Raw genomic sequence first — 23,528 nt, 5'->3', positions numbered from 1 at the left:
CAAAAAAAAAAAAAAAAAAGAAGTTAGCTTTGAGTATTTATATAGCCCAAAATTTTGCATAGTTCATTCAGAAAAATTAACAAAAAATAATTAAAAAAAGAACATGGTCAAGACCGCAGGCCTTAAGTTTGATGATCAAAATTGCCGCAATTTTAAGATTGATTTTATAAAAATTCTTGATTTGAAAAAAAAAAAAAACCATCGTGTAATATTTTAATACAATACAAGGCCCTAATAAAGTGTAATGGGGGGAGTCAAATGTGCCGAAGTGTTTAATTGAATTTTTAGTTAGTTGATTTTCTTTTTAATGAATATATGATATGTTATAATTAGAAGTTTATTGATATTTATAATAAGATTATTTATCATTGAAATATTAAAAAAATTATCCACTCCACCTACAAATTTATAAATAGAGAGAGATTTACTTAAGTAGGAATTGGTGTGAGCACATATTTTTAGCACACGACAAGTGAATAGTAAGCTGATATTAAAATATACATTTATAAAATCAGTCTTAGATTTTACAGTTTTTAAAATAAAGATTTAGAGATTGACGATGCTACAGAATATTTTTACAATCCTGTTAAAATCTTTTAAACTTTTGTGGACATATTTTTGTTTTAGGGCTCATATGAAAATATTGTACAAACTATATTCTAATTTGTTGTTTTATCTAAATACAGAGACTTCAACGTTATTCACCTACAAATGCTAGAACCAGCTTCTAACGATTAGCGAAAGTTCGTAAACCAACTGTCCCGTTCCTGCACCCAGCCGCCGCTCATGTCCTCCTCCGCCGCCGCCGAACCACCATCAGTAGAGCCAACAATCTTAATCCCCTCTCTCCCAAACGACGTCGCTTTAAACTGTCTAGCTCGTGTCCCCCGTTCACACCACCCAATCCTCAGCTTAGTCTCGAAACCAATCCGGTCCCTCATCTCCTCCACGCTCCTCTACACCACCCGCTCTCTCATCAACTCCACTCAACACTTCCTCTACCTCTGCCTCCGCGTACCCACCGGCTCTTCCCTCCTCTTCTTCACACTCAACCAAAACCCACGTACCCAAAATTACGTTTTCACCCCTATCCCCTCCGTCCCGTCTTCTCACCCACCCGTGGGCTCCGCTTTCGCCGTTGTGGGTCACAAGATTTACGTACTGGGAGGGTCCATTAACGATGTGCCGTCTCCCCACGTGTGGGCTCTCGACTGCAGGCTGCACACCTGGGAGAAAGCACCCAACATGCGTATCGGCCGTGAGTTTTCGGCCACTGGGGTAACTAATACGAAAATTTATGTTATCGGAGGTTGTGTGGTTGATAATTGGGCGAGGGCGAGGAATTGGGCGGAGGTTTTTGATACGAAGACTGGATCTTGGAGCCCGGTTTGTAGTGAGATTGAGTTTCGTGAGAAGTGGATGCACGCGAGTGCGGTGATTGATGATAAGATATACGCAATGGGGGATAGAGGTGGGATCAAGTATGATCCGAAAAATTTGAGCTGGGACAGTGTGGAGAGTGAGCTTGATATGGGGTGGAGGGGCAGAGGGTGTGTAGTGAATGGGTTGTTGTATTGTTATGATTATTTGGGAAAAATAAGGGGGTTTGATGTGAGTAAAGGGGTGTGGAGGGAGCTAAGAGGAGTGGACAAGGATTTGCCGCGGTTTTTGTGTGGGGCAACAATGGCGAATTTGGGAGGGAAGTTGGTTGTGGTGTGGGAAGGAAGTGGAGGAAATGGGAATGGTAAGGAAATGGGGATTTGGTGTGCGGAGATTGAGGTGGAGGAGGATGGGGATGGGGTGTTGTGGGGGAAGATTTGCTGGTCAGGTTTGGTTCTTTCCGTTCCTTGTCGTTCATCAATTGTGAATTGTGTGGGGGTGACTTTGTGAGAATTTGGAGAATGGATAGGTATGGGTGTGCTTCTTTGTTGTTAGTTGCTACTCAGAACTTGCATTTTGCTGTTCTATTCAATTTTAGGCTAGTTTGTTGTTAGGCTTTGAGCACAAGCTTTTTAAGGTGATTGAAATAGTTAAGGATTTGTGAATTGGTTACTGATTAACTTCTAGACGATTGACAGTTATAAAGTTTTATAATTTGTGTCACAAAGGAGTAACAGTTTGCGCAGGATATCTAGTTAGTTAAAGGATCCAAGGGCTTGCGACTGGATTGGAGCAGTTCATATTTCATTTATGCGACTATTGCATGATTATTTTGTGTTGTTTCCACTATCGGATTGTGCCTAATCTGGAGTGGCCGATTAGACTACTTTGTTGTGTGGTTGTAAGATGGCCACCATTCAGTATTATATGTATTTCCAAATACCAGACCGTTGCTTAATACTTGGTGACTTACCCCTTAGTGACTTTGGCAATGAAGGTTAATTTTGATGATTTCTTTTCATTATTATTCCATTGATAACTAGGAGATGGGTGCTACTTGCTAAAACAAAAATCATGCAAGGTGTTAACAACAATAATTTAGGATTTTGCCAGCTCATTTCATTCTATTCCAATTTACTTGAACAATGATTGTTTCATTTGTTTCCCTGCAATATTAGTCACATTTTTACCCTCAAGAATTGTTAAGGGTTGTCAAGGCAGGGGTAACGCAATTTTTTGTTTAATGTGCTTTTTTATCTTCCCAATTGAAAGCATTTATCTTCTTTCTATTTCTTTTTTCTTTTCCTGCTAGTTATTGATGCGGTTATATACCTTTCGTGTTTCATCTGTTTAGGCTGAAGACACTGTCATCTATTCGGCAATGCAGTGGCAGCAATCTTTCTAAGATTCTGAAGAAAGCTCCTCCAGTTTCATCTCAGTTCACTTGCTCCAGCCTCCAAGAGGAACAAGACCTTGAATAATAAGTTGAGAAACGTAAGGCTTTAATTATTTCTTGTGTGTTTGCCCTGTGTGTAAATTAGTACTTGGCGAAGTGCCTATCTTCGTATACACGCCATGTAATTAATGGTTTCCTCCCAAGTTTGGGGTGCCATATAATCGAAGTTTTAATGGAGTAAATAATGGTTCATTGAAATTGTTATGCAATATTGCTGTCATTTTCATTTTTGAATCCTCAGCGAAGTCTTTTGCTTGTGATATGCTTTATGCGAATGTTACCCTAAACCCAAGAATCTATGTAGGGAAAGATGAACATTTGACATGGAAACTGGCAGAGTGCCGCTTGAGTAAATGATGAAAATTCTTCAGGCCTTGAAGTTTCTACCTTCTAGCAATAGTATGACGTAATACATCACCTAATGATATCATGTTATAACCAAACCAAATGAAACAATTGACAGGTTTTCAAATTAATTATTTAAATGTCATGTGTTAATAATCTTATTAATTAAGATGAAAAGAATTTTAACAAATTGGTTGGAGTAATTTTATCCGTATGAAGTGAAAAAATACTCTTGATTGTAAAAGCAAAGATTATGGAAAAAGCAGTTCATCTTGGTAGCTTATTGTCGGGGACCTCATACGTAATGCCCATTATGCGCTCTTGTACGCTAGCATCGACAGCGTTGTTGTGCTGATTGCGGGAGAAGTGCTCCAGGTGTATGCAGGGAGTAGAGAACAAGCAGACCCTTTGGAGTTCAGGCAGGCCGACCCAATTGAGTGAATTTGTCGTTAGTCAAGGCCTCAACATTGAAAAGGGAACTAGACAGACCCGTGCCACAGGAGGTCGTAACCTCTCGTACCTTGACATTAAGCCTTATTGTGAACTTTAAAATTTCATTAAAATCAAAGTACAAGTCAATCGTACGCTTAACAGGAGTGCCATCTTCCCAAATCGGCCTAAATTAAACAACTCCCGTCAACCAAAAATGTTTTCTGCTCAAGCAAATAAATTACTCCGTTTTTCCATTTAAGAAGCCTAAACATGGTCCAGGCTTCATTAAGACAGTTTGCGAGTGGAATACATGAACTCAGAGGTGAATAAAATCTCATCTACACACATAACTTAATATTACACAGGGTCAGCTGACATTGTACCAACTGATATATACAACTGCATCTTCATTGGTATAACTGTGAGCCAACCCCAATGAATGCGATGGAAAAGCATAACATGAACAAGCCTTCTGCTGATAAAATTAGGACTGTCCTATATGCCCAAATGACAAAGAAAATGAAGAAGCACCGAAATCAGAAGTTTCTTGATGTTAATATCCAGCAATTGCCATGTCATCCTCTTCCTTTAGAAAGCCCTCAATTTGTTCAAGTGCCTGGCAAGATAAAAGGTCCAAGTTAGCTGAGGAGTATTTTAACAAGGACACATGGGTGAAAATATTCAGAAGACAGCAAGAGGGGTGCACATAAAAATATAAAAAACAATTATCAAGCCATTGTGCACTTGTGTGTGTGAGAGATACAGATGGAGAGACCTCAATTGCAATGGTAACTGGTGTAAGACTGGATACATCTTTGTGACCGAGTTTTACTGCAATATCTGCACAACACACAATATATTTGGTACTTCCATAAGCAAATGCATCATGGGCAAATAAAATTGTTTAATGCATTGAAAAAATAAAAGTTCAATCTCATAGATGAAATTGTCGAATGACGCATGTCGAAATTAAGATAGATTTCCACCCAAAGGAACAAGCATGCTTACTTTCTAAGGAAACCCTAGCATTAGCATTTGCATATGCTTCACCTCTCTCTTCCCAAAGAGTAGACAGTCGATTTAAAGCCTGCAGGGAAGTCAAAGGATAAAAAACAAGCCATATATTACGTTCATGGTTAACATCTGATCACTGTAATACCAAATCCAAACAAGATGGGAGATAAAATTAAATAGTTTGCAAAGACAAAAAGACCACCTCTGTGTATGCATCGCCTGATTCACATTGATGCAAAAGAGGGCGAGAATCAGTTCCTACAGCTGCAATTCTCTGTGCCAAGGCTTCGAGTGGTACATCTAACCAGACACTAATCCCCTTCTGCATATATCTCCTGATAAACAACAGAAAATGCATTTTAGTTCACATTACTGACATGAAGAATAAGAAAGGTGCTAGTAGTTGTAATCATTTATACCAGTTGATGGGCCGTGTAACTGCACCTCCACCAGTAGAAACAACAAGTTGACGCATCAAAGACAGTTTCTGCAGTACCTCAGTCTAACAGAAGAAGAATGACATAATATTTTTAGAATGGAAAGCAAAGAAAACTTAGACTAATAACATTGCTAGATAATTACAATTAGGTTACAGATGGTAAAGTTGATGCCTTGATATTCACATATTTTCACTGTAATTACAAACTCTAAGTTTTCTGTAACTCCAAAATTCATCATAAATCTAGTACCAGTAGTGATAGGAACACAAAAATTAGAACAAAAAATAGCAGAACATCACTACATAATAAAAAAATTTCACTACAAGACAAAAAAATCATTAGAAGACAAACTACTTTTTTTTTTATGGTCTCATATAGTTTTTCAGCTAATTTTTGTACTCTCTTTCGTACAAACATCATTATTCAATCCAGTAATTAACTGACGCCAGATAAATAGTACTTGTTTTGAGTGATCAAAATCATTTTGAGAGCATAACAATTATAAAAATAAAAATAAAAAAGGGTTTCCAAAGATAGAATGATATAGCTCAGTCAATTTTCACCTCCTAGGAACTTAAAAAAAGTAAGCCAACTGTTAACACAACAGAAGCCAGGAATGAGGGTTGGCTGAATTAGGAGGACCTATGATTTACAAAATTAATAGTGCTATGCTGTTTCAAACCTCTCCTGTAATTTATCTTCATTAACGTTGTAAGAAAACAAGCAATTGAACAACTAATTTTATTGAGCACATTGATAACAACATTTATATATAATATTTTTATATATTATAATGCTCCTAACTAACCTCCTTCTCTCTGAAAAAACCCTCTCCATAAAGCTTAAAGATTTCAGCCACAGATGTTCCATCCACAGACTGTTCGATCAATGTGTCACTGAGGCAACCAAAAAATTCACGCAATCCAGTTAATATTTAGCCAGACACAAATGATCTTATCAAGTCAATCTCAAATATGCAGGACGTGTTGCTAGTTGCACTGGTTAAAGTTCCAAAAAACCAACAGAGAAATATAACATCCAAAAAGTAGACAAGGTTATTTTGCAGTGCGCATTTACAGAAATTTACAACTACTCATTTCATTAAATTCCCCAGGTTCTTAGATAATTGAATTCCCCAAATTAAACATTTCACGTAGCTTTGATTCCAGAGCATATTCCTTTTTATTATACCCATCATCCAGATTCCTTTTAATGTAAGAATATATTGCCTAGAAAGTGATTTCAGTGCAAACCAGTCAAAAAATGAATAACCAAGTACTCCTGACAGAATCTTGCCCACAGTTGTTTTTCCAGAGCCCATCATTCCTGCATTTCAAATTTTATAGTTTAAGAAACTCAAGTTCTTGTATCATTTGCTGTCTCAATTTAAAAAAAAAAAAAAGAGAAGGGCTTAGACAAAGAAACTGACCAACAAGATATATACAGCGTCCACTTAAATAAGGCTCAATCTCCTGTGACTTATTCTGCAATTTTAGTACATCTAGTAAGATACATGCATCAAGGTTATCTTAGATGAGCAACAAATCTGAACTCAGTGATCAAGGCCAGAGTTTAATTCACAGCACTGTCTGGCAAAAACAGAAGTTAAATGATCAAAGCAGAAGAAAAGATATCTCATTACCAGACTTCCAGAGTCCAAATTAAAAATCACAACAGGAAATGTCCTCTACCTTTAAAACTTGAGCTTCATCAATAGGAGCATGAACATTTCCAGATTCCAATACTGAAGCTGCAAAGAAAAAATTAAAGTAAACTTTTAATACTGGATGAAAAAACATGTAGCCAGTTTATATTTTGTAATTGATTTTCATGATCACTTGATCCAGGAAATCTCTGCTCTAATATCTTAATTTTTAATCCATATTTCTACCTTGGCAGTTTCAGGTTTAAAAACCTTCCCTGCAAGCTAGAAGGTGTACAAATTTTTGTATTAAAGACAGCATTATGGTGAGCAATTCTTTAGCTAACCAGACTATTCAACTGAACAGAATATGTCTCACATACCATGCAACCTAAATTCCAAATCTTAGCATAAGTCTGGCTTCTAAACTCTACCAACCTAAGCTTTGAGTAATACTCACAGAATCCTACTACTACTGCTTTGACAAGCTCGCTATTACGCATCATTAGACCTTCGGTACTGTTAATTGCCCATGGAATAGCATGCATCAGACAACCAAGATCAGAGGCTCCCATTTCTGGTGCCTCTATTATTAATGAAAATCCTTTATAATTATGTAAACCTTTTATAAAGGAAAAAGTTGTCTTTAAAAAAGGAAAATCTTTTCCTTAAACTTACATTACTCGTTAACTTCCCAATTCCTACCAATCTAATGATCAGACCAAATTCATTCTTGATTGCAGTGTCATAATTTAGAAAATTAATATATATATATATATTTTGGTTCAATTCACAAAACATGAACAACCAAATAATCAAAATATGAGCATATTAAGCACATAAATTGTTGAGATACAATGGTAACTACCTGAAAGGCTATTGAAAGTACACGAAACCTTCACCGAATCATAGCTACGCTGTTTTGAAGCTACGTTTGGCTCCATTTGTGCTGAAATCAGCACTCGTAGCCTCTTCTCTTCCCTCATTCTCCGAGAAAATCGAACAGAACCGCTCGATTTTCTCGGAAACTTCTCCAAAGCAATCCACGTTGGACATTGCAACTTATGCAACACTTTAGCCTCCATTATTCACCTCAAAAAAGCAGCTTTATTTTACAAATAATTTAATGAATCTTTTAAATTAACTGCAGTTTTGTTCAATTTCACCGAAAAAGAAAACAAATAAATTAATCACTGAACGAATAATATTAAGAATTTTCTCTTGGATTGAATGTAAGACTCGATTCAATTGAACTTAAACATCAATAACAAACTCGAATAAATGAAATTTTTGATATATGAGCACTTTATAAGCTAAGAATATATCAGAAATGCTCTGTTTGGATGATGAGAAAATGCAGGAAAATATAAAACTCGTTTTTCTCTAAACGCAATATAATATATGCGTTGAAATTCAAGGAAGAACAGAGCTGACTCAGCGTCAGCGATTTTTTTATTTTATTTTATTTTCAAAATTAAAGCCTGCGGAATTTGAACGAGATTCGCACTCACACCTACCTCAAGCTCAAGGAGGAGTCTTGGCCTTCTAAAGAGCAAGACGCTTCCATCAATCGGTCGTTTGGTTCGGTAATTCTTCTATACGTATCTGTTTTCGGTATTTTTTCAGATGAATTAATTTTGAAGTAAATATGAATTTGTCCTTTCTTTTTTTGAGGAAAAAATACGAATTTACTAAGTTATTAATTACATTTGTCCCATATATTGCATCATATAATTAATATGTAATTTAAAGAAATGATATTTTGATGACCAATAAAACACTATTATCATGGAAGCGATAATATTATAATATGAATAATATTATTATTTTAATCAATAAATTTTTCTTTTGCAGCAATGTCACCTCTTTGTAGCCCTTACCAACCCACAGATTGGTTGGTGCCTTGGATCAAATTTTTGGGATTCATATTTTGCTGGTTGGGATTCAAAATTTTGGGATCAAGTTTGTGTCACATTAAAAATTGAAAATCGTATGAGCCGGTCAACCAGCTAATTGCAAGCGAATCAATTTCTCCTTGACCTCGAGAAATTACAAAGACCTGTATCAGCGCACGTGACGTGCGTAACCGCCAATAAACCAAACCCGGCCCTTCTTTTTGCTAAATCGAACCCACCTACCGTGGTTTTTGGCTCTCTAATGCTTCCACCAACCAAGTCGCATGATTTTCATCAATCAATGATGTTCACGTGATCATATTAATTATTGACTGTCAATTTGTACCGAAAATTATTTTTTAAAACCTTGGCCATGAAATAATAATTCTCATCGCGAAATTCAAAGCTTTTATAATTAAACTTCAGATCTTGTAACAGCAAATTATGGAGGATTTGGTCCCCAGCCAATTTATATTGAACTATTAAATAGTTTAAAAGAAATAAAAAAATTGCAATACGTTTTTGATGCCATTAATTATTAATCAAAAAATGATGGTGATTGGTGATTTAACTATGGTAGCGTTTATTTTTTTATCTTAAATTTAAATGGATCTAAATTTTTTTAAAGTCTTAATAGGTTTGAATATGAAAATTTAAATAATATGCTTGTTTTTTTTAATATATAAATATAAGTGGCATCTTGTTTGTTTTTATAATAAAAAATATCTTAAACTTGGTTGTTTGATATTTATATCTTTGTAAATTAAAACAAAAAAGAGGATTAAATTTTATAATTTAAAAACTAAGTTATTTTATAGAGATATTTTTAGAATATAATATTTCGTTGTCATTCAGACATTTTCTCATTTAGATAAAAGTCACAAAACTTTACTTTTTCTATTAAAATGTAAATGTCTGAAAATCAAACATAAGTGCCAAAAAATAAACAATTAAACTTTAAAAAATGTCTGAAATTAATAAAATTTTAGATTTAAAACATTTAAGAAATAACCTCTATGTATGTCTAATGTGTGTAAGGTTTCGTTGCCATCGGCTCTAATCATAGCCCCGTGATCATCGAGGATGCGAGATATTCACCCAACTTAAACCACTTAAAGCTCAAATATAAATTGTTTAAAATGTTGTCAAATATCAATTAAAATTGTTTAAACTTTGCCAACAAATCTACTGTATTACAATTAGGAGTTTATTAAAAGTTAAGAATAGTAGTTTACACTTTCAATTTTTTATTTTGAAAAATAATATTAAATAATATCGTATTTATCAATTAATTAGTAAAATAATATAATTAATTCCCTTAAATCTTCGGGCTTTTATGATTGGGCACTCTGTCTTTGAGCTTAAAATGGTTGACTTTTTCAACGATTGTCCTGCAAGATGAAAATGAAGGGTTAGAGGAGCCAATATTATCAAACGAAAAGAATGTAACCTATGATATCTAAGTGATATTGAAAATCATCTTGTACTAATGTATACTTGAAACGCGGCCTTGACAGCTCTAAAGTTGAAATCAAGAATTGACTTGAAATCTAATATGCATGGTAATGATCCTTGTAGGCGCTATGCAACTTGATTGGTTATTTGGCTATGGATGTGCTTTACGCCTGCTAGACTTGGCGGTTGGCAATAGGTCGGGTGGAGTTCAAATCATGCCAAGTCCTAACCAAACCTTATCAGTAAAATGAAGGATCTTAAACCTTGGCCCGATCCTTATCAGGTCAAGGTCAGGTTCGGGCTTAATTCAATCCCATCATAATTTTTTTAACTTTTTATTTTATTTTAATTTTATTAGAATGAAACTCTTATTTTTCATTCTTTATTAATAATATCACATTATTATTATACTATTTTAACGTTGAATTTAATTGTAAGGAACTTAATAAATTATTTTCTTATTTAACTTTACCGACAATATAATATGTAACCATCTAACCAATTTAACAAATTAACCAAACTAACAAGAATTAAATAAATCAAAATACAAAATAACTAAATTAATAATGTGAACATGAGTTGTAACCACGTGTAGTATGTGTATTTAACTTTTTAGTGCTATAATTTTTTTTTTATCTTAAAACTTAATTTAAGGATCAAAAATTGAGTTAAGACTTTTTTGTGAGGCTCTAAGTTGAATGTAATCAGGTCTTGATTCCTTAAACCCTAGCCCAACCTTTGACCCTTTAAATTTAGGTCAAAGTCCTAAAAATTAAGGTTGGATCAATCGAGTCAAAGGTCAGGTCAAGATTTTTTTTCCCATCCCTAATATCTACGGTCTCTTAAGTTCGAAGCATTGGTGTTTTTAGTGGAAGCACATTCTATTGATTTCCTTTAATAATAGAGTGGAGCTTTTAACATCCCTTAAATTTTTGATGCAGTAGACGTTTAAAGTTCTAATATCTTGTTCATTCTTGAGAATAATGGAATAAAGGAATTATTTAAATTCACGTTGATTCGAGAGAATATTGAGAACTTAAGGGGGTTAATACTCGTTGATTCCGTAGAATACCGATAATTAACAAAACTCAAAAACTCATGCAAAGTTTTTGAAACTGAAAATATTATTGAATTGAAATTTGCCTTTAAAAGCTACAAGAGATGACTATTTATATTAGTAGTAATTATCCTAAACCATGAAATAAAAGGAAAACAAAATTCTAAATTGGAAAGGAAAACAAAAGCCCTAAACCTAGATAATAAGGAAACTAATCTAAACATGATAAGGATTTCTAGTCTGCACCAATTTCTTATAACACCCCTTTTAAGTTTTACTTCCTAAATACACAAATATATATATATATATATATATATATATATATAAAGCTGGGACTATAAGAGGTAATGTTGCATCACTATTTCTCATCTTCTTATATTCTCTATTATCTAATATATTAGTTGAGATTAAAAAATAATTATATTACAAAATATTAAAAATAGAAAATAATCATTAGATTACAAAAGATTACATGTCTTTTCATCTTTCTATTTAAATTCAACAATATGTAACCATTAATAATAATTAATTATAAGTCTTAAAGCATTCATTTATTTTATTATGCCAACAATTAAACTTTAGTGATTTAAAATATATCAATCAATTAATTAATATAGGAAGGAATTTTCCTTCATCTTCCCTCAACAATGCCGTTAGGGCCTAATTTCAATGTCATAATCTCATATTTAATTATGCAACATTTTGTTTAGTGCCTTTTATCTTCTTCAAACTCTATAAACATTAAGTATTTAAGATTTGTGGCATCATTATTTCTCATCTTTTTATATTCTCTATTGTCTAATATATTGGTTGAGATTAAAAAATAATTACATTACAAAATATTAAAAATAGAAAATAATTATTAGATTACATGTCTTTTCCTCTTTCTATTTAAATTCAATAATATGTATTTTGTGCTTCATACAGTACTATTTTCTTCATGAGTTGAACAATGATAAAGATAGTTGGATGATAAGGGTTAAGCTTTGTAGAGTGTGGAAGTCTGTTAATACCAAGAAGAATGGAGAATTGATTAGTGTGAACATGATTTATATTGATGAAAAGGTTGTATAAAAATTCTTTCTCCCATTGTTTTCTTTAATTTTTTTCCCAATTGTTTTACACTTAATGTAGCATTTTCTTTTTGTCGAAAAATCTAATGCATGCAACAATCAGGAAAAATTTAGTGACAAGGTTTAGGCACATGTTGAGTGATGGTTCTTTGTATAGTGTCAAGAATTTGAAAGTTGTTTCAACTACTGGCGAGTACATACCACTTTCAAATCAGTATAATATTATTTTCTTGGTTATAACTTCACTTAAGAGGTTAGAAGAAGGAACTGTTAAGATTTCAATCAATGGATTCCAATTCATATCTCCGAATTTGATTGATACACGTGTGAATAATAATACACTCCTCTCAGTTTTTTTTTAATTACTAATGTTTGTTAATCTTTAAGCGTATATTAAAAATAATTGATCCTTATATTTTAACATGTTTATGTTATTTTTTTCATAATATTACAGATGTTGTTAGAAGTTTATGTGGTGTGGGTGATATTGAGTTCGTTATAGCTGGTTGGAAAAAAAAAAGATATAAAAGTTCTAACAGATTAGAAAGTTGAATATAATTTGGAACTTATCAATAACTACAAAAGGTATAAGGTTTGTACACTTACACTATACACATTAATATATATTTTTAAAGTTAATAAAAAAATAATTAACTCTCATAAATAACATCAGTTTTATAAGACTAACTCATCTTAAAAAAAAATCAATTCATATTTTTTACCAGTTTCATCAAGTGCAAGTAAGAAAAAATGATAATACTAAATTCTTTTTCCAAAGTCACGCGAAGCGCGGTTATATTTCTTAATTTAATTTATAAAACACAAACCCATGTGTTAGAATAACCATATTTTCATAGAATTTTACTCTAAAAAACGTTTCTTTAAATTTTTTATTTATAAAATGTGTATAAATCTTAAAGTCTTAAATTATTTTTTTCTCATAATATTGTTTATATTTCTATAATCTTTTCAAAAAAATTAATTAAAATCAAAAACATAAATGTGAATTATGAAATGAGATATGTGTAAAGAATTTTTTAAAAGAATAATTTATTTAAGTGTTTAATTGAATTTCTATTAAAAAAAAAAACTTACCTTTAGTTGTTCAGTAATTTCAACCGAATGGAGGTTTTATAAGTACTTTTGCGGGGTGTTAAAGGACATACCCTTCATAATAATTGTTAGATGGGCTTAAAACGTTAACTCCAAACTCTGCCCAAGGTTTAACATTTGAGTTTGGACTAGGACAGATGCAGAGATGGTCTCTCCCAGCTCTGTTACCAACAGCTAAAGGCAGTGGCGGCAACATTTGAACATGAACGTGCGGGAGCTCTAGAATGAGAGTTCACCAACGCTTAACTCACAGTCTGAGAAAGCCTCATCACAAAATCAAGAATTGCAACTCCTCCAACTTATTGAAATCGGTTACATTTTCTCCACGAAACCCATCTCTTCAATCTTTCAATATCAGTACAAAACGCAGCGTGTTAGCCTGGTTCCTGCAACGCCCTTTACCTGACAATTTCAACAACGAACGTATTACGTGTTACAAACAAGTTCACGCACAAATTGTCATCAGTGGCTTACAATGTGATACTTTTCTTGCGAACATGCTTTTGAGAAATTATTCGAAAGCTAATGATTTGGATGGTGCGCGGAAGTTGTTTGATACAATGTCTGAGAGGAATTTAGTTTCGTGGTCTTCGTTGGTTTCTATGTATACTAAAAAAGGTTATGGGGAGGAAGCTTTGATGGTGTTTATTGGGTTTTTAAAAGTTGGTAATGGGAGGCCTGACGATTACATTTTATCGAGTGTTATTTGTGCCTGCACGCAATTGGGTGGTGGTGGTGATGGTGGTAATGCGGGTGAGCAAATGCACAGTTTTGTTATTAAGAGCGGTTTTGATCGAGATGTTTATGTGGGTACATCTCTGATGAATTTATATGCAAAAAATGGAAGTGTGGATGATGCAAAATTTGTCTTTGATGGTTTAATGGTGAAAACGGCCGTTTCTTGGACTACAATTATAACTGGGTATGTGAAGAGTGGGAGGAGCGATTTGTCATTGAACTTATTTAATCAAATGAGGGAGACTGATGTTGTTCATGATAAGTACTTGCTCTCTAGTGTGTTGAGTGCTTGTTCAATGCTTCAGTTTGTTGGGGGAGGAAAGCAAATTCATGCTCATGTTTTGAGGAGAGGAATGGGAATGGATGTTTCAGTTATTAACGTGCTTATGGATTTTTATTCGAAATGTGGTAGAGTGAAAATGGCTAGAAGGCTTTTCGATGAGATTGAAGTTAAAAATATTATTTCATGGACCACATTGATTGGTGGATATATGCAAAATTCTTTTGATAGAGAAGCCATGAAACTGTTCACAGAGATGACAAGATCGGGATGGAAGCCTGATGACTTTGCTTGCTCTAGTGTTCTCACATCATGTGGTTCAGTTGAGGCTCTAGAGCAAGGGAGACAAGTGCATGCTTACTCTTTTAAGGCCAATATTGAGTCAGATAATTTTGTGAAAAATTCTTTGGTTGATATGTATGCAAAATGTGATTCGTTGACTGAAGCAAGAAAAGTTTTTGATGTTATGGCTGATCGCAATGTGGTCTCATATAATGCAATGATTGAAGGATACTCAAAACAGGAGAAGCTATCTGAAGCATTGGATCTTTTTCATGAGATGAGGGTTGGATTTGTTCCCCCAGGCCTCTTGACCTTTGTTAGCCTCCTCGGATTATCATCTTCAGTTTTTTCCTTGGAATCAAGCAAGCAAATTCATGGTCTCATCATCAAATATGGGGTCTTCTTGGATGTATTTGCTGGAAGTGCTCTAATAGATGCTTATTCCAAGTGCTTTAGTAATAAGGACGCAAGACTTGTGTTTGATGAGATGAATCAGAGAGATATTGTTGTATGGAACGCCATGCTTTTGGGTTACACTCAACAGTTGGAAAATGAAGAGGCTATCAAACTCTATCTTGAACTACTCCTATCGCAACAAAGACCTAACGAGTTTACTTTTGCTGCTCTAATCACTGCAGCCAGTAACCTAGGAAGTCTGAAGCATGGTCAACAGTTCCATAACCACCTTATAAAGCTGGGTCTGGACTTTGATCCATTTATTACAAGTGCACTTATCGATATGTATGCTAAATGTGGAAGCCTTGAAGATGCTTATGAAACTTTTGGTTCCACAACTTGGAAAGACGTTGCCTGTTGGAATTCCATGATTTGTACTAATGCACATCATGGGGAACCCATGAAAGCCCTTTTATTGTTCAGAGAAATGATAATAGAAGGACTAGAACCCAATTACATCACATTTGTGGGTGTGCTATCAGCATGTAGCCATGCAGGACTCATAGAAGATGGACTTGATCACTTTCAATCAATGGCTGGGTTTGGAATTGAACCAGGGATGGAACATTATGCATCTGTGGCTTCTCTTTTAGGCCGTGCGGGCAAACTATATGAAGCAAAGGATTTTATTGAGAAAATGCCAATAAAACCAGCAGCAGTTGTGTGGAGGAGTTTACTCAATGCATGTAGAATGTTTGGCAATGTTGAACTGGGAAGATATGCAGCGGAGATGGCAATTTCTATAGATCCAATGGATAGTGGTTCATATACTCTGCTTTCAAATACTTTTGCATGTAACAGTATGTGGGCTGATGCCAAGCAGGTGAGGAAGAAAATGGACCTTGATGGGATAATGAAAGAAGCTGGTCGTAGTTGGATAGAAGTGAATAATGAGGTCCACGCTTTTGTTGCCAGAGACAAAAGTCATCATGCAGCTGATCTAACGTATTCAATTTTGGATAATTTGATTCTTCACATTAAGGGCGTCGGTTATGTACCTAATACTTCGGCGCTCTGTTGAATGACTGAGGACAAGTTGCTGACAATAGCACTGAAAAACCAAAGCCTTATTTGAAGCAGTTTTAACCTTGAGCTAAGATGAATACGCTTCTAGAATACATCCACATTGTGGCCACTCTACTGACAATTCAGTGTAGAATATTAAAAAGTTCTCAGGTGCATTACCTGTCAGCAAGTTGACTTCTTTTTACAGCAACATGGGTTACTGTATGAGTTGAAGCGTAAAAGTAGTGAATTGGATCCTTCTCAGGTTTGAAACCCCAGAGAGGGAGAATCTGCTGATAGAGACTTTCTTCTGAGATACAGAGTCTTCTGAGATCACTGGACTTATTTTCACTACAATTGGAACACCAAGCTAGTAAGTAGATAGGTTTTTATTTTCAGAAAATTAAATATGCTATGTATCTTGATTCTTCGAGAAATGAGAATGAAAACAAATTTAAGGTCAATGAAAATATGGGGTAAAGAAAAAGAAGAAAAATATTTTTGAATATATTAATATGTTCTCTCTTGGTTCTTGAATATTTCTTTTAACATCCATGTTATGCCTCCTAAGTTGTATTTCTATAAGATCATTTGCATTCTAGCACTTGTTTTCCCTTCATTTTTTCACATTCCAGAACATAGTTTTTTTTCTTTCGGGTCCTCCTTTAATCCTTTGAGTTATTGTTTATTCCTCTTGTTGATTTTAACTTGTAACAGGTTGAAGCAAGGAGTGCCTGATCTCTGGAAGAGAGATAAGGGGGTCTCTTCAAAAGCACCAATACATGTCTTGCCTAGAAAACACAATTCATAATGCTGATATCATTTGAAGGTCATATGACGTAAACAAGATTGATCAAATTATTTTTGATTGCTGCTTACCAGTTAGGTAAGTGGTATTTTAATTTTCTCCTTTTTTTTCTTTGGTAATTTTTAAAGTCTTCTCTCATTAATTTCTGTGATAATTCCATTTGGAGTTTCATGAATGGTATCTGTAAACATGGTTTGCGCTTTAAATAAAATATTGCCACTTTAGATCTGGAGCTGCAATGCAATAAAACTAATTCTTCATCGTGAAACTAGCAAAGTCGGTGCAATGACACTGTCCACTGAGAACAAAATCCACAGTGGAAACTATACACTTGAAATAAAAATGGAAATTCTAAAATATAACTTTCACTTTGCATGCAGTGAGAATTGAGTATTGATCAAGAAGATTCTTCAGCAGCTGTCGCCAGTAATCCCGAAGTCATACCTCGTTGTACGCTACACTATGCAGCTATGTACATCATACTCATGTATTGGTTCGGACACAAAATGTTCCTTGATGAGATTGTCAACAGTCATCGAGAATGGTAACTGTTATCTTCATCATTCAGTGAATAACATTTAGTCACTGGCTGCTGGAGTCCGAAGCATTCAGTCGAAGCACCACAGCGAAAACCCCCACAAGAAAGCTCTAAAGAACACACTAGCTAAAGATCAAACTTGCTGTGGAGAGAAATATTTTCTGGGAATTGACTTCTAACATCCTACAGGCCCTTTTTGTATATAGGTAGCTTGAGCCTCTAACATCCTTAACCAAATCCAATTGTATGAATTTTTTGCCCCTAGTCTATTGAATGGAAAATTACAGCCATTTTCTCGTTCCCTTTCTAGCAACTAGCAAGTTTTCTATTCTTCTTACGGGCTTCAACAATTTTACCAGTTTCAAAATCAAAATAAATGATATTCTTTGATAGTAGTCTTTTGGCTTTAATTCAAAATATGGCTGTGATCGTAAAAATCATTTTTATAATGTTGAACTGATAAACAATAGGTATTATTTGACAAATGCCCTATTTGAAAATGAGACGATATAACTTCTAAACTACAGTTGGTGTAAAAAAAAAATTGTAATTAAAAAATAAAAATTAGTATGTAGTAAATAGACTTAATAGATTTGATAAAAAATTATAAAAAATTTATAAATTTTTTATCATATAAGTAGTAGATTAAATCAACTTAATTTTTAAACCACAGTTTAAACTCAATACTAAATAGGACCAAAAATATTTTTAAAATTATATTTCGCGGTAATCCATATTACCAATCTTATAACGACTGGTTACACACATAAAGCAATTGCAATTTTGTAATACTTCATGAACGGTATCAAAAGAATAGATTAACGAGATGTGAGAAATATTGTTTACGTCATGACTTATTGTACATACTATATGAAGTCTTCAAATTACAAAATTTTTTTGGTCAATTTACTGATTTTATTCTTCTTCTTCTTCTTCTTCTTGTTAAAAAGAAAAAGTGAACCGTCATCCAACAAACAAATAGACTGGGCCGTAATCCGTTCGGCCCAACGGGCGACATGGGCAATTCGGGCTGAGCCCAGAGTTTTATCTTCAATTAAAACCCTTCGCCGTTTTCTTCGAGGACCTTCGTCTTCTTCTTCTACCTCAAAAACTCTCTCTGTTTCTCAAATTAACGCAGAGATAATCGTCACAGCTCAATCTGAACCGCCGGTTAACCGTTGATCTGATTACCTGTTTGATAATCCTGTCTCATCTGCGACAATGGCGACTGTCATGCAGAAAATCAAGGACATCGAAGATGAAGTAACTCCGTTTGAATTTTACTAATTTTATTGATATTTCAACTAATTATTTTTTTCAAATTTTTTTTTGTTTTTGTGTTTTATTAACTCTCAAAAATATGTTCGTGAAAATTGAGAATTGAATATATGAGACTAGAATATGAACATCTGGCTTTGTTTGTGTGTGTTGTAGATGGCGAGGACTCAGAAGAACAAAGCTACAGCGCATCATCTTGGCTTGCTCAAGGTACATGAATTTTTCTGTTGAATTGCAAAGTGTGGTGCAATGGAAAATTTCAATCAGATCCTCTTAGGTTTTTGAATTTCCACTCACCCCCAATTTAGTGAAGTATCCCCCCTTATTACTTAAAAATTCCCCTTTTATTACTTAAAATATTGATTCTTTTATCATTCATGAAAATAATAATTTGAAAACCTTCAGATAAATCCCCACTCTTTTCACAGCTTGTGATAAGCTTGTAAATAATTTGTAAACGTTAAAAAATAACGTATGTTTAATCATGCTCGTTGCCTGCATAGAGTGAGTTGTTTGTGAAGTTTTATATCTCAAATATTTCCTTTTCTTATATAAGCAATGAAAATTGCTCCAGTATTTTAGGGGAATATATTCCACTTTTATGTTCTGATTTGGAAGAGTATAGTGTGTGGCCAATTTAGAAGGGATATTATCTTTTACTATCAATTTAGTTTTAGCACCTTTGTTTGCTTCACTAATGTATCTTATGACTTATTTTTAGAACCAATCCTTCCCTACATTAAATAATTTTGAAATAGGAATAAGATTATACCTCATAACTGGATGCCAGAGGAAAGTCTATTTGGCATGATCAACGTATTGAATTTGATGTTATAGTTGACTTTTGATGATCACCTTGTTAGAGGCTAATGTGAGACTGGTTTTCTTTATATTCAGTTGAAGAACTGTGAAAACATAATTTTTCAAATGTGATAGTTAACATGATAACTATTGGTTATGTATTAGAAATGATCTAACCTTTCTGAGTCCCAGCCTCATTTGATCATCATTCACACTCACCTCTTGCTGTTTCATTATAATTTTATATTTTGACGATGCTATATGTGATTATTTTTGTGTTTTTAGGCTAAACTTGCAAAGCTACGAAGGGAACTTCTTACACCTACGTCCAAAGGAGGTGGTGGTGGTGGTGGGGAAGGTTTTGATGTCACTAAAAGTGGAGATTCTAGAGTTGGTCTAGTCGGTTTCCCCTCAGTTGGGAAATCTACACTTTTGAATAAGTTAACAGGGACATTTTCAGAGGTATGAAATTGTTGTTTGTGGTCTCATTAATGTGTTCTGCATTAAGGGGATGGGGAAGATGAGATGAAACTTGTTTATTTGTAAAATTTATGCTTCCCTAGTGTGACTCCTCTTGATCTCATTAATGTGTTCTGCATTAAGGGGACGGGAAAGATGAGATGAAACTTGTTTATTTGTAAAATTTCTGCTTCCTTAGTGTGACTCCTCTTCTTTCTGGTTTGCAGGTTGCTTCATATGAATTTACTACTTTAACCTGTATCCCGGGTGTGATTACGTATAGAGGTGCCAAAATTCAGGTATTGTTAATTATTTGTACTTTTATTTTGGGCAGTGCCACAACCTGAAATATAAAATACTATTTAGTTTATCATTTCGAGTTGAATGATGAAAGTTATGTCAAGAGGTTGTTATATTTTTGTATCTAGTTAGAGGAGCTTCAGTCAAGCATAATGTGTAGGATCTACTTGTTATATTTCGGTTGATCTACGTGTTATATTTCTATTAAAAAACCAAAAAGTGTGAGGGAGCAAGTGTGAGAAAGAATGTGAACTTGGATTTTGAATCTTTTATTGAATTCAAATTCACTGATCGGTATTTATGATCCATAGGGTTTCATATATCAAGTTTTGTAATAGGATATGGGTTCAATGTTGATCATATAAGTTTCACAAATTTGACTTATTTGAGAATCTGATAAAAAATAATGGAGAGGCAATTTGTCATAATGCATGCCATCATGTCAAAATGTTATTTGATAAATTCACACATTTAGATTAGATTCATGATTTTATAACCTCATGATTCTCAATCTTCCTTCCTAATATAGGTTCTTTCTTTAAAGATAAATATAATGCTGCAGCTATTATGATTTGCAGTTGTTGGATCTTCCTGGTATCATCGAGGGTGCTAAGGATGGGAAGGGTAGAGGAAGACAGGTAATCATAATATGTTTGGTGTATACTTTTATTTTGGAGAATCTCTTTCGAGCATCATGCTTTTTTTGTAGCTGGAAAATTTTCAATCTTGTCTTTGTTATTGTGGTCGTTACTGATAATGATGAGATTGAATTTTATCAGTCTAGTATTTTGTGGTTCTATTTTTGAATTTTATCTGTCTACTATTTTGTGGTTCTATTTTTAACATTACTTTTTTTTCCTCCCTCTCTCCTTTTATGCGTTTTGTACGCAGATCTGGTTGTCTAGTTTGGATATTTCTGTTTCATTTGCATCTTTGTATGCTCTACTCTTTGGGAATCATTTTATTGAAAAGTCATTTATTTGCAATTCAGGTTATCAGTACTGCTAGGACATGCAATTGTATCTTAATTGTTCTTGATGCAATAAAGCCAATAACTCACAAGCGTCTGATAGAGAAAGAGCTTGAGGGATTTGGCATTAGGTAATCTGAACGTATCTGTTATATTTTCATGCTCTAAGCTGGTGTTCTGGTATATCAATTGCACTTTATTTCACTGTATAGTTTCTCTGGTTTCATGCCTCCATCTGTTCAGTTGTTTTTTAGTTTGATGCTAGTGCTAATAAATTTTAAACATTTTGTATCTGCTGATTTTAAAAATTGTGAGCCAATTGTTTTTAGTTGGTTGGCATTCTCTTTTTTTTTTCTTTCCTAGAAAGTGTTAATAACCAAATTCCCTAAAGGACTTTCTATTGCTATTTGCAATACGTTAAGCATTCCTTTGATATTTGATAAATCATACAGTAGTTGGTCCTACTCTTCTCTGTGTAATTTTCTAAAGCTTACTCTATTCAGCACTACCCAGTGGACCGTGCTTCTTTAATATTCCTTTTAACATCTATCTTATGCCTCTTAAGTCATATTTATAACAGTATCTGCATTTGAGAACATAGATGTCTTTTTCCCACACTCCAGAACTTATCCTCTTTGCTTTTAGTTTGTTTAATTATTATTTTTTTCAATTTAACCTTGACCACCTCACTTTTGTGTAATTATATATTTTTTAGATCAATTTGATAAGTTGTATTCTTTTAATAGGTTAAACAAACAACCACCTAATCTGACATTCAGGAAGAAAGATAAGGGAGGTATCAATTTCACCTCAACAGTTACCAACACAAATCTTGACCTTGAGACTGTGAAGGCAATATGCAGTGAATACAGAATTCATAATGCTGATATCACTCTGAGATACGATGCAACAGCTGATGACCTTATTGATGTCATCGAAGGCAGTAGGATATATATGCCTTGCATCTATGTCATAAACAAAATTGATCAGATTACTCTTGAAGAGCTGGAGATTTTGGATAAGCTTCCTCACTATTGCCCAGTTAGGTAAAGTTCTTTCCACTTTTATTTGTCTCTTTCCATAATTGTTTCAAGTCTTTTGTCATTGATCTCTGTTCCATTATTCCATTTGGAGTTTCCTGAACTAATGTAAAATATGGTTGCATCAAATTGAAAACATTTGCTGCTTTCTTGCTGTAAGATTATAAGTTAGCACGCTTTCAAGGATTTCATGGGCTTTATTTGCTCATTTGTTTTGTAAATTGTGATAACTACTGTGCAGTGCGCATCTGGAATGGAACCTTGATGGTTTGCTGGAGAAGATATGGGAATATCTTAATTTAACTCGTATATACACAAAGCCCAAAGGGATGAATCCGGACTATGAAGACCCTGTGATTTTGTCATCTAAAAAGAGGACAGTCGAGGATTTCTGCGAGCGAATTCACAAAGATATGGTTAAACAATTTAAGTAGTGAGTATTCTTTCCCAAACTTATGGCTCCAAAAAGCTTGAATTTCTTAAGAAATGAAGAACATGGATATTGGAAACCAATTTGAATTCATTTTTCAGTCCCTTTTTTTATACTGCACTAAATACTTTGATCTGGAAACCTGATGTGCAGTGCTCTGGTATGGGGGTCAAGCGCAAAACACAAGCCACAAAGAGTTGGCAAGGTTGACTCTATAGCCCGATTGTCGTGTTCTCAGTTCCTGTCTTCATTCTTCTTTTCTTTGTTTTTTGGTTTTAATTGTATTTTTTTTTTAAATTCATCTTCACCTCCTTTGCTGATCTAACCAGAAATATTTGTGCTTTATACTCATCAGGAGCATGAGCTCGAGGACGAGGATGTTGTTCAGATTATCAAAAAGGTGTGATTCTCATAAGAATTAAAATTTGTTGGTGTTATACGACAAAGTTGTTCTGCTAAACTTCATGCACCGTAAGGAGTAAGAGCCTGTTATTAGATTAGGTAGACCTAGGAGACAGCTTGATGTGTAATTAAGCTATTTTGTGGTCAAGCTCTTTGGTTGTGATCCACTATGTTGCCTGGTTAAAATCTCCTATGCTAATTTTTTGTACGACAAAGATCGTAGTTTTTGTGCATTTTGGGACTTGCCTCTCTCCAGAGTGTTTTTTACGTTGTCATTAATCTATCATGAGAAGAGATTGTGTAAGATTTAAAGACTGAAAGTGCACTATTACAGTATCACTTGTATTGTTCTCTACACAAGACTTATTAATACACTTTATATGTCTTTGATTTTTTTAAGAGTTGAATAAGTCAGAACAAATATTTTAGTGCTGCATTG

At 34.0% G+C, this 23,528-nt stretch overlaps 4 protein-coding genes across 9 annotated transcripts; 3 read left to right on the top strand and 1 right to left on the bottom strand.

Annotated features, from left to right (window-relative positions):
• Positions 1-694: 694 nt before the first annotated feature.
• LOC102625146 (F-box/kelch-repeat protein SKIP6) lies at positions 695-3,045 on the top strand. Of its 2 annotated transcripts, none has more exons than XM_015526318.3 (2): positions 695-1,909; positions 2,693-3,045. In XM_015526318.3, the coding sequence occupies exon 1, from the start codon at positions 787-789 to the stop codon at positions 1,888-1,890; it is 1,104 nt and encodes a 367-aa protein (XP_015381804.1). In that variant the 5' UTR covers positions 695-786; the 3' UTR covers positions 1,891-1,909; positions 2,693-3,045. The 2 variants fall into 2 exon arrangements, with proteins under 2 accessions (XP_015381804.1, XP_006494752.1); XM_006494689.4 differs by having other exon boundaries at positions 704-1,909; positions 2,735-3,045.
• Positions 3,046-3,838: 793 nt separating this feature from the next.
• Positions 3,839-8,741, bottom strand: LOC102624107 (shikimate kinase 1, chloroplastic). Of its 5 annotated transcripts, none has more exons than XM_025094147.2 (11): positions 8,227-8,741; positions 7,578-7,853; positions 6,759-6,817; positions 6,497-6,551; positions 6,297-6,393; positions 5,876-5,963; positions 5,047-5,129; positions 4,830-4,962; positions 4,622-4,700; positions 4,389-4,453; positions 3,839-4,229 (listed from the first exon to the last, which is right to left on the bottom strand). In XM_025094147.2, the coding sequence occupies exons 2-11, from the start codon at positions 7,792-7,794 to the stop codon at positions 4,167-4,169; spliced, it is 939 nt and encodes a 312-aa protein (XP_024949915.1). In that variant the 5' UTR covers positions 7,795-7,853; positions 8,227-8,741; the 3' UTR covers positions 3,839-4,166. The 5 variants fall into 5 exon arrangements, with proteins under 5 accessions (XP_024949915.1, XP_024949916.1, XP_024949918.1 ...); XM_025094148.2 differs by having other exon boundaries at positions 7,578-7,814; XM_025094150.2 differs by having other exon boundaries at positions 7,578-7,801.
• Positions 8,742-13,388: 4,647 nt separating this feature from the next.
• Positions 13,389-17,763, top strand: LOC102623821 (pentatricopeptide repeat-containing protein At4g39530). Its single transcript, XM_006494683.4, has 3 exons — positions 13,389-16,436; positions 16,781-16,949; positions 17,252-17,763. The coding sequence occupies exon 1, from the start codon at positions 13,527-13,529 to the stop codon at positions 16,077-16,079; it is 2,553 nt and encodes an 850-aa protein (XP_006494746.1). The 5' UTR covers positions 13,389-13,526; the 3' UTR covers positions 16,080-16,436; positions 16,781-16,949; positions 17,252-17,763.
• A 721-nt stretch (positions 17,764-18,484) lies between these two features.
• LOC102623543 (developmentally-regulated G-protein 3) lies at positions 18,485-23,482 on the top strand. Its single transcript, XM_006494682.4, has 10 exons — positions 18,485-18,672; positions 18,844-18,897; positions 19,774-19,950; positions 20,175-20,246; positions 20,826-20,885; positions 21,239-21,348; positions 21,964-22,263; positions 22,499-22,690; positions 22,841-22,892; positions 23,043-23,482. The coding sequence occupies exons 1-10, from the start codon at positions 18,631-18,633 to the stop codon at positions 23,091-23,093; spliced, it is 1,110 nt and encodes a 369-aa protein (XP_006494745.1). The 5' UTR covers positions 18,485-18,630; the 3' UTR covers positions 23,094-23,482.
• Positions 23,483-23,528: the final 46 nt, after the last annotated feature.

Source organism: Citrus sinensis, chromosome 7 (genome assembly GCF_022201045.2).
Source record: "Citrus sinensis cultivar Valencia sweet orange chromosome 7, DVS_A1.0, whole genome shotgun sequence".
Lineage (NCBI taxonomy): Eukaryota > Viridiplantae > Streptophyta > Magnoliopsida > Sapindales > Rutaceae > Citrus > Citrus sinensis.
The sequence above is the reverse complement of the archived record's forward strand: the minus strand, read 5'-3'. Positions and strand labels throughout refer to the sequence as shown.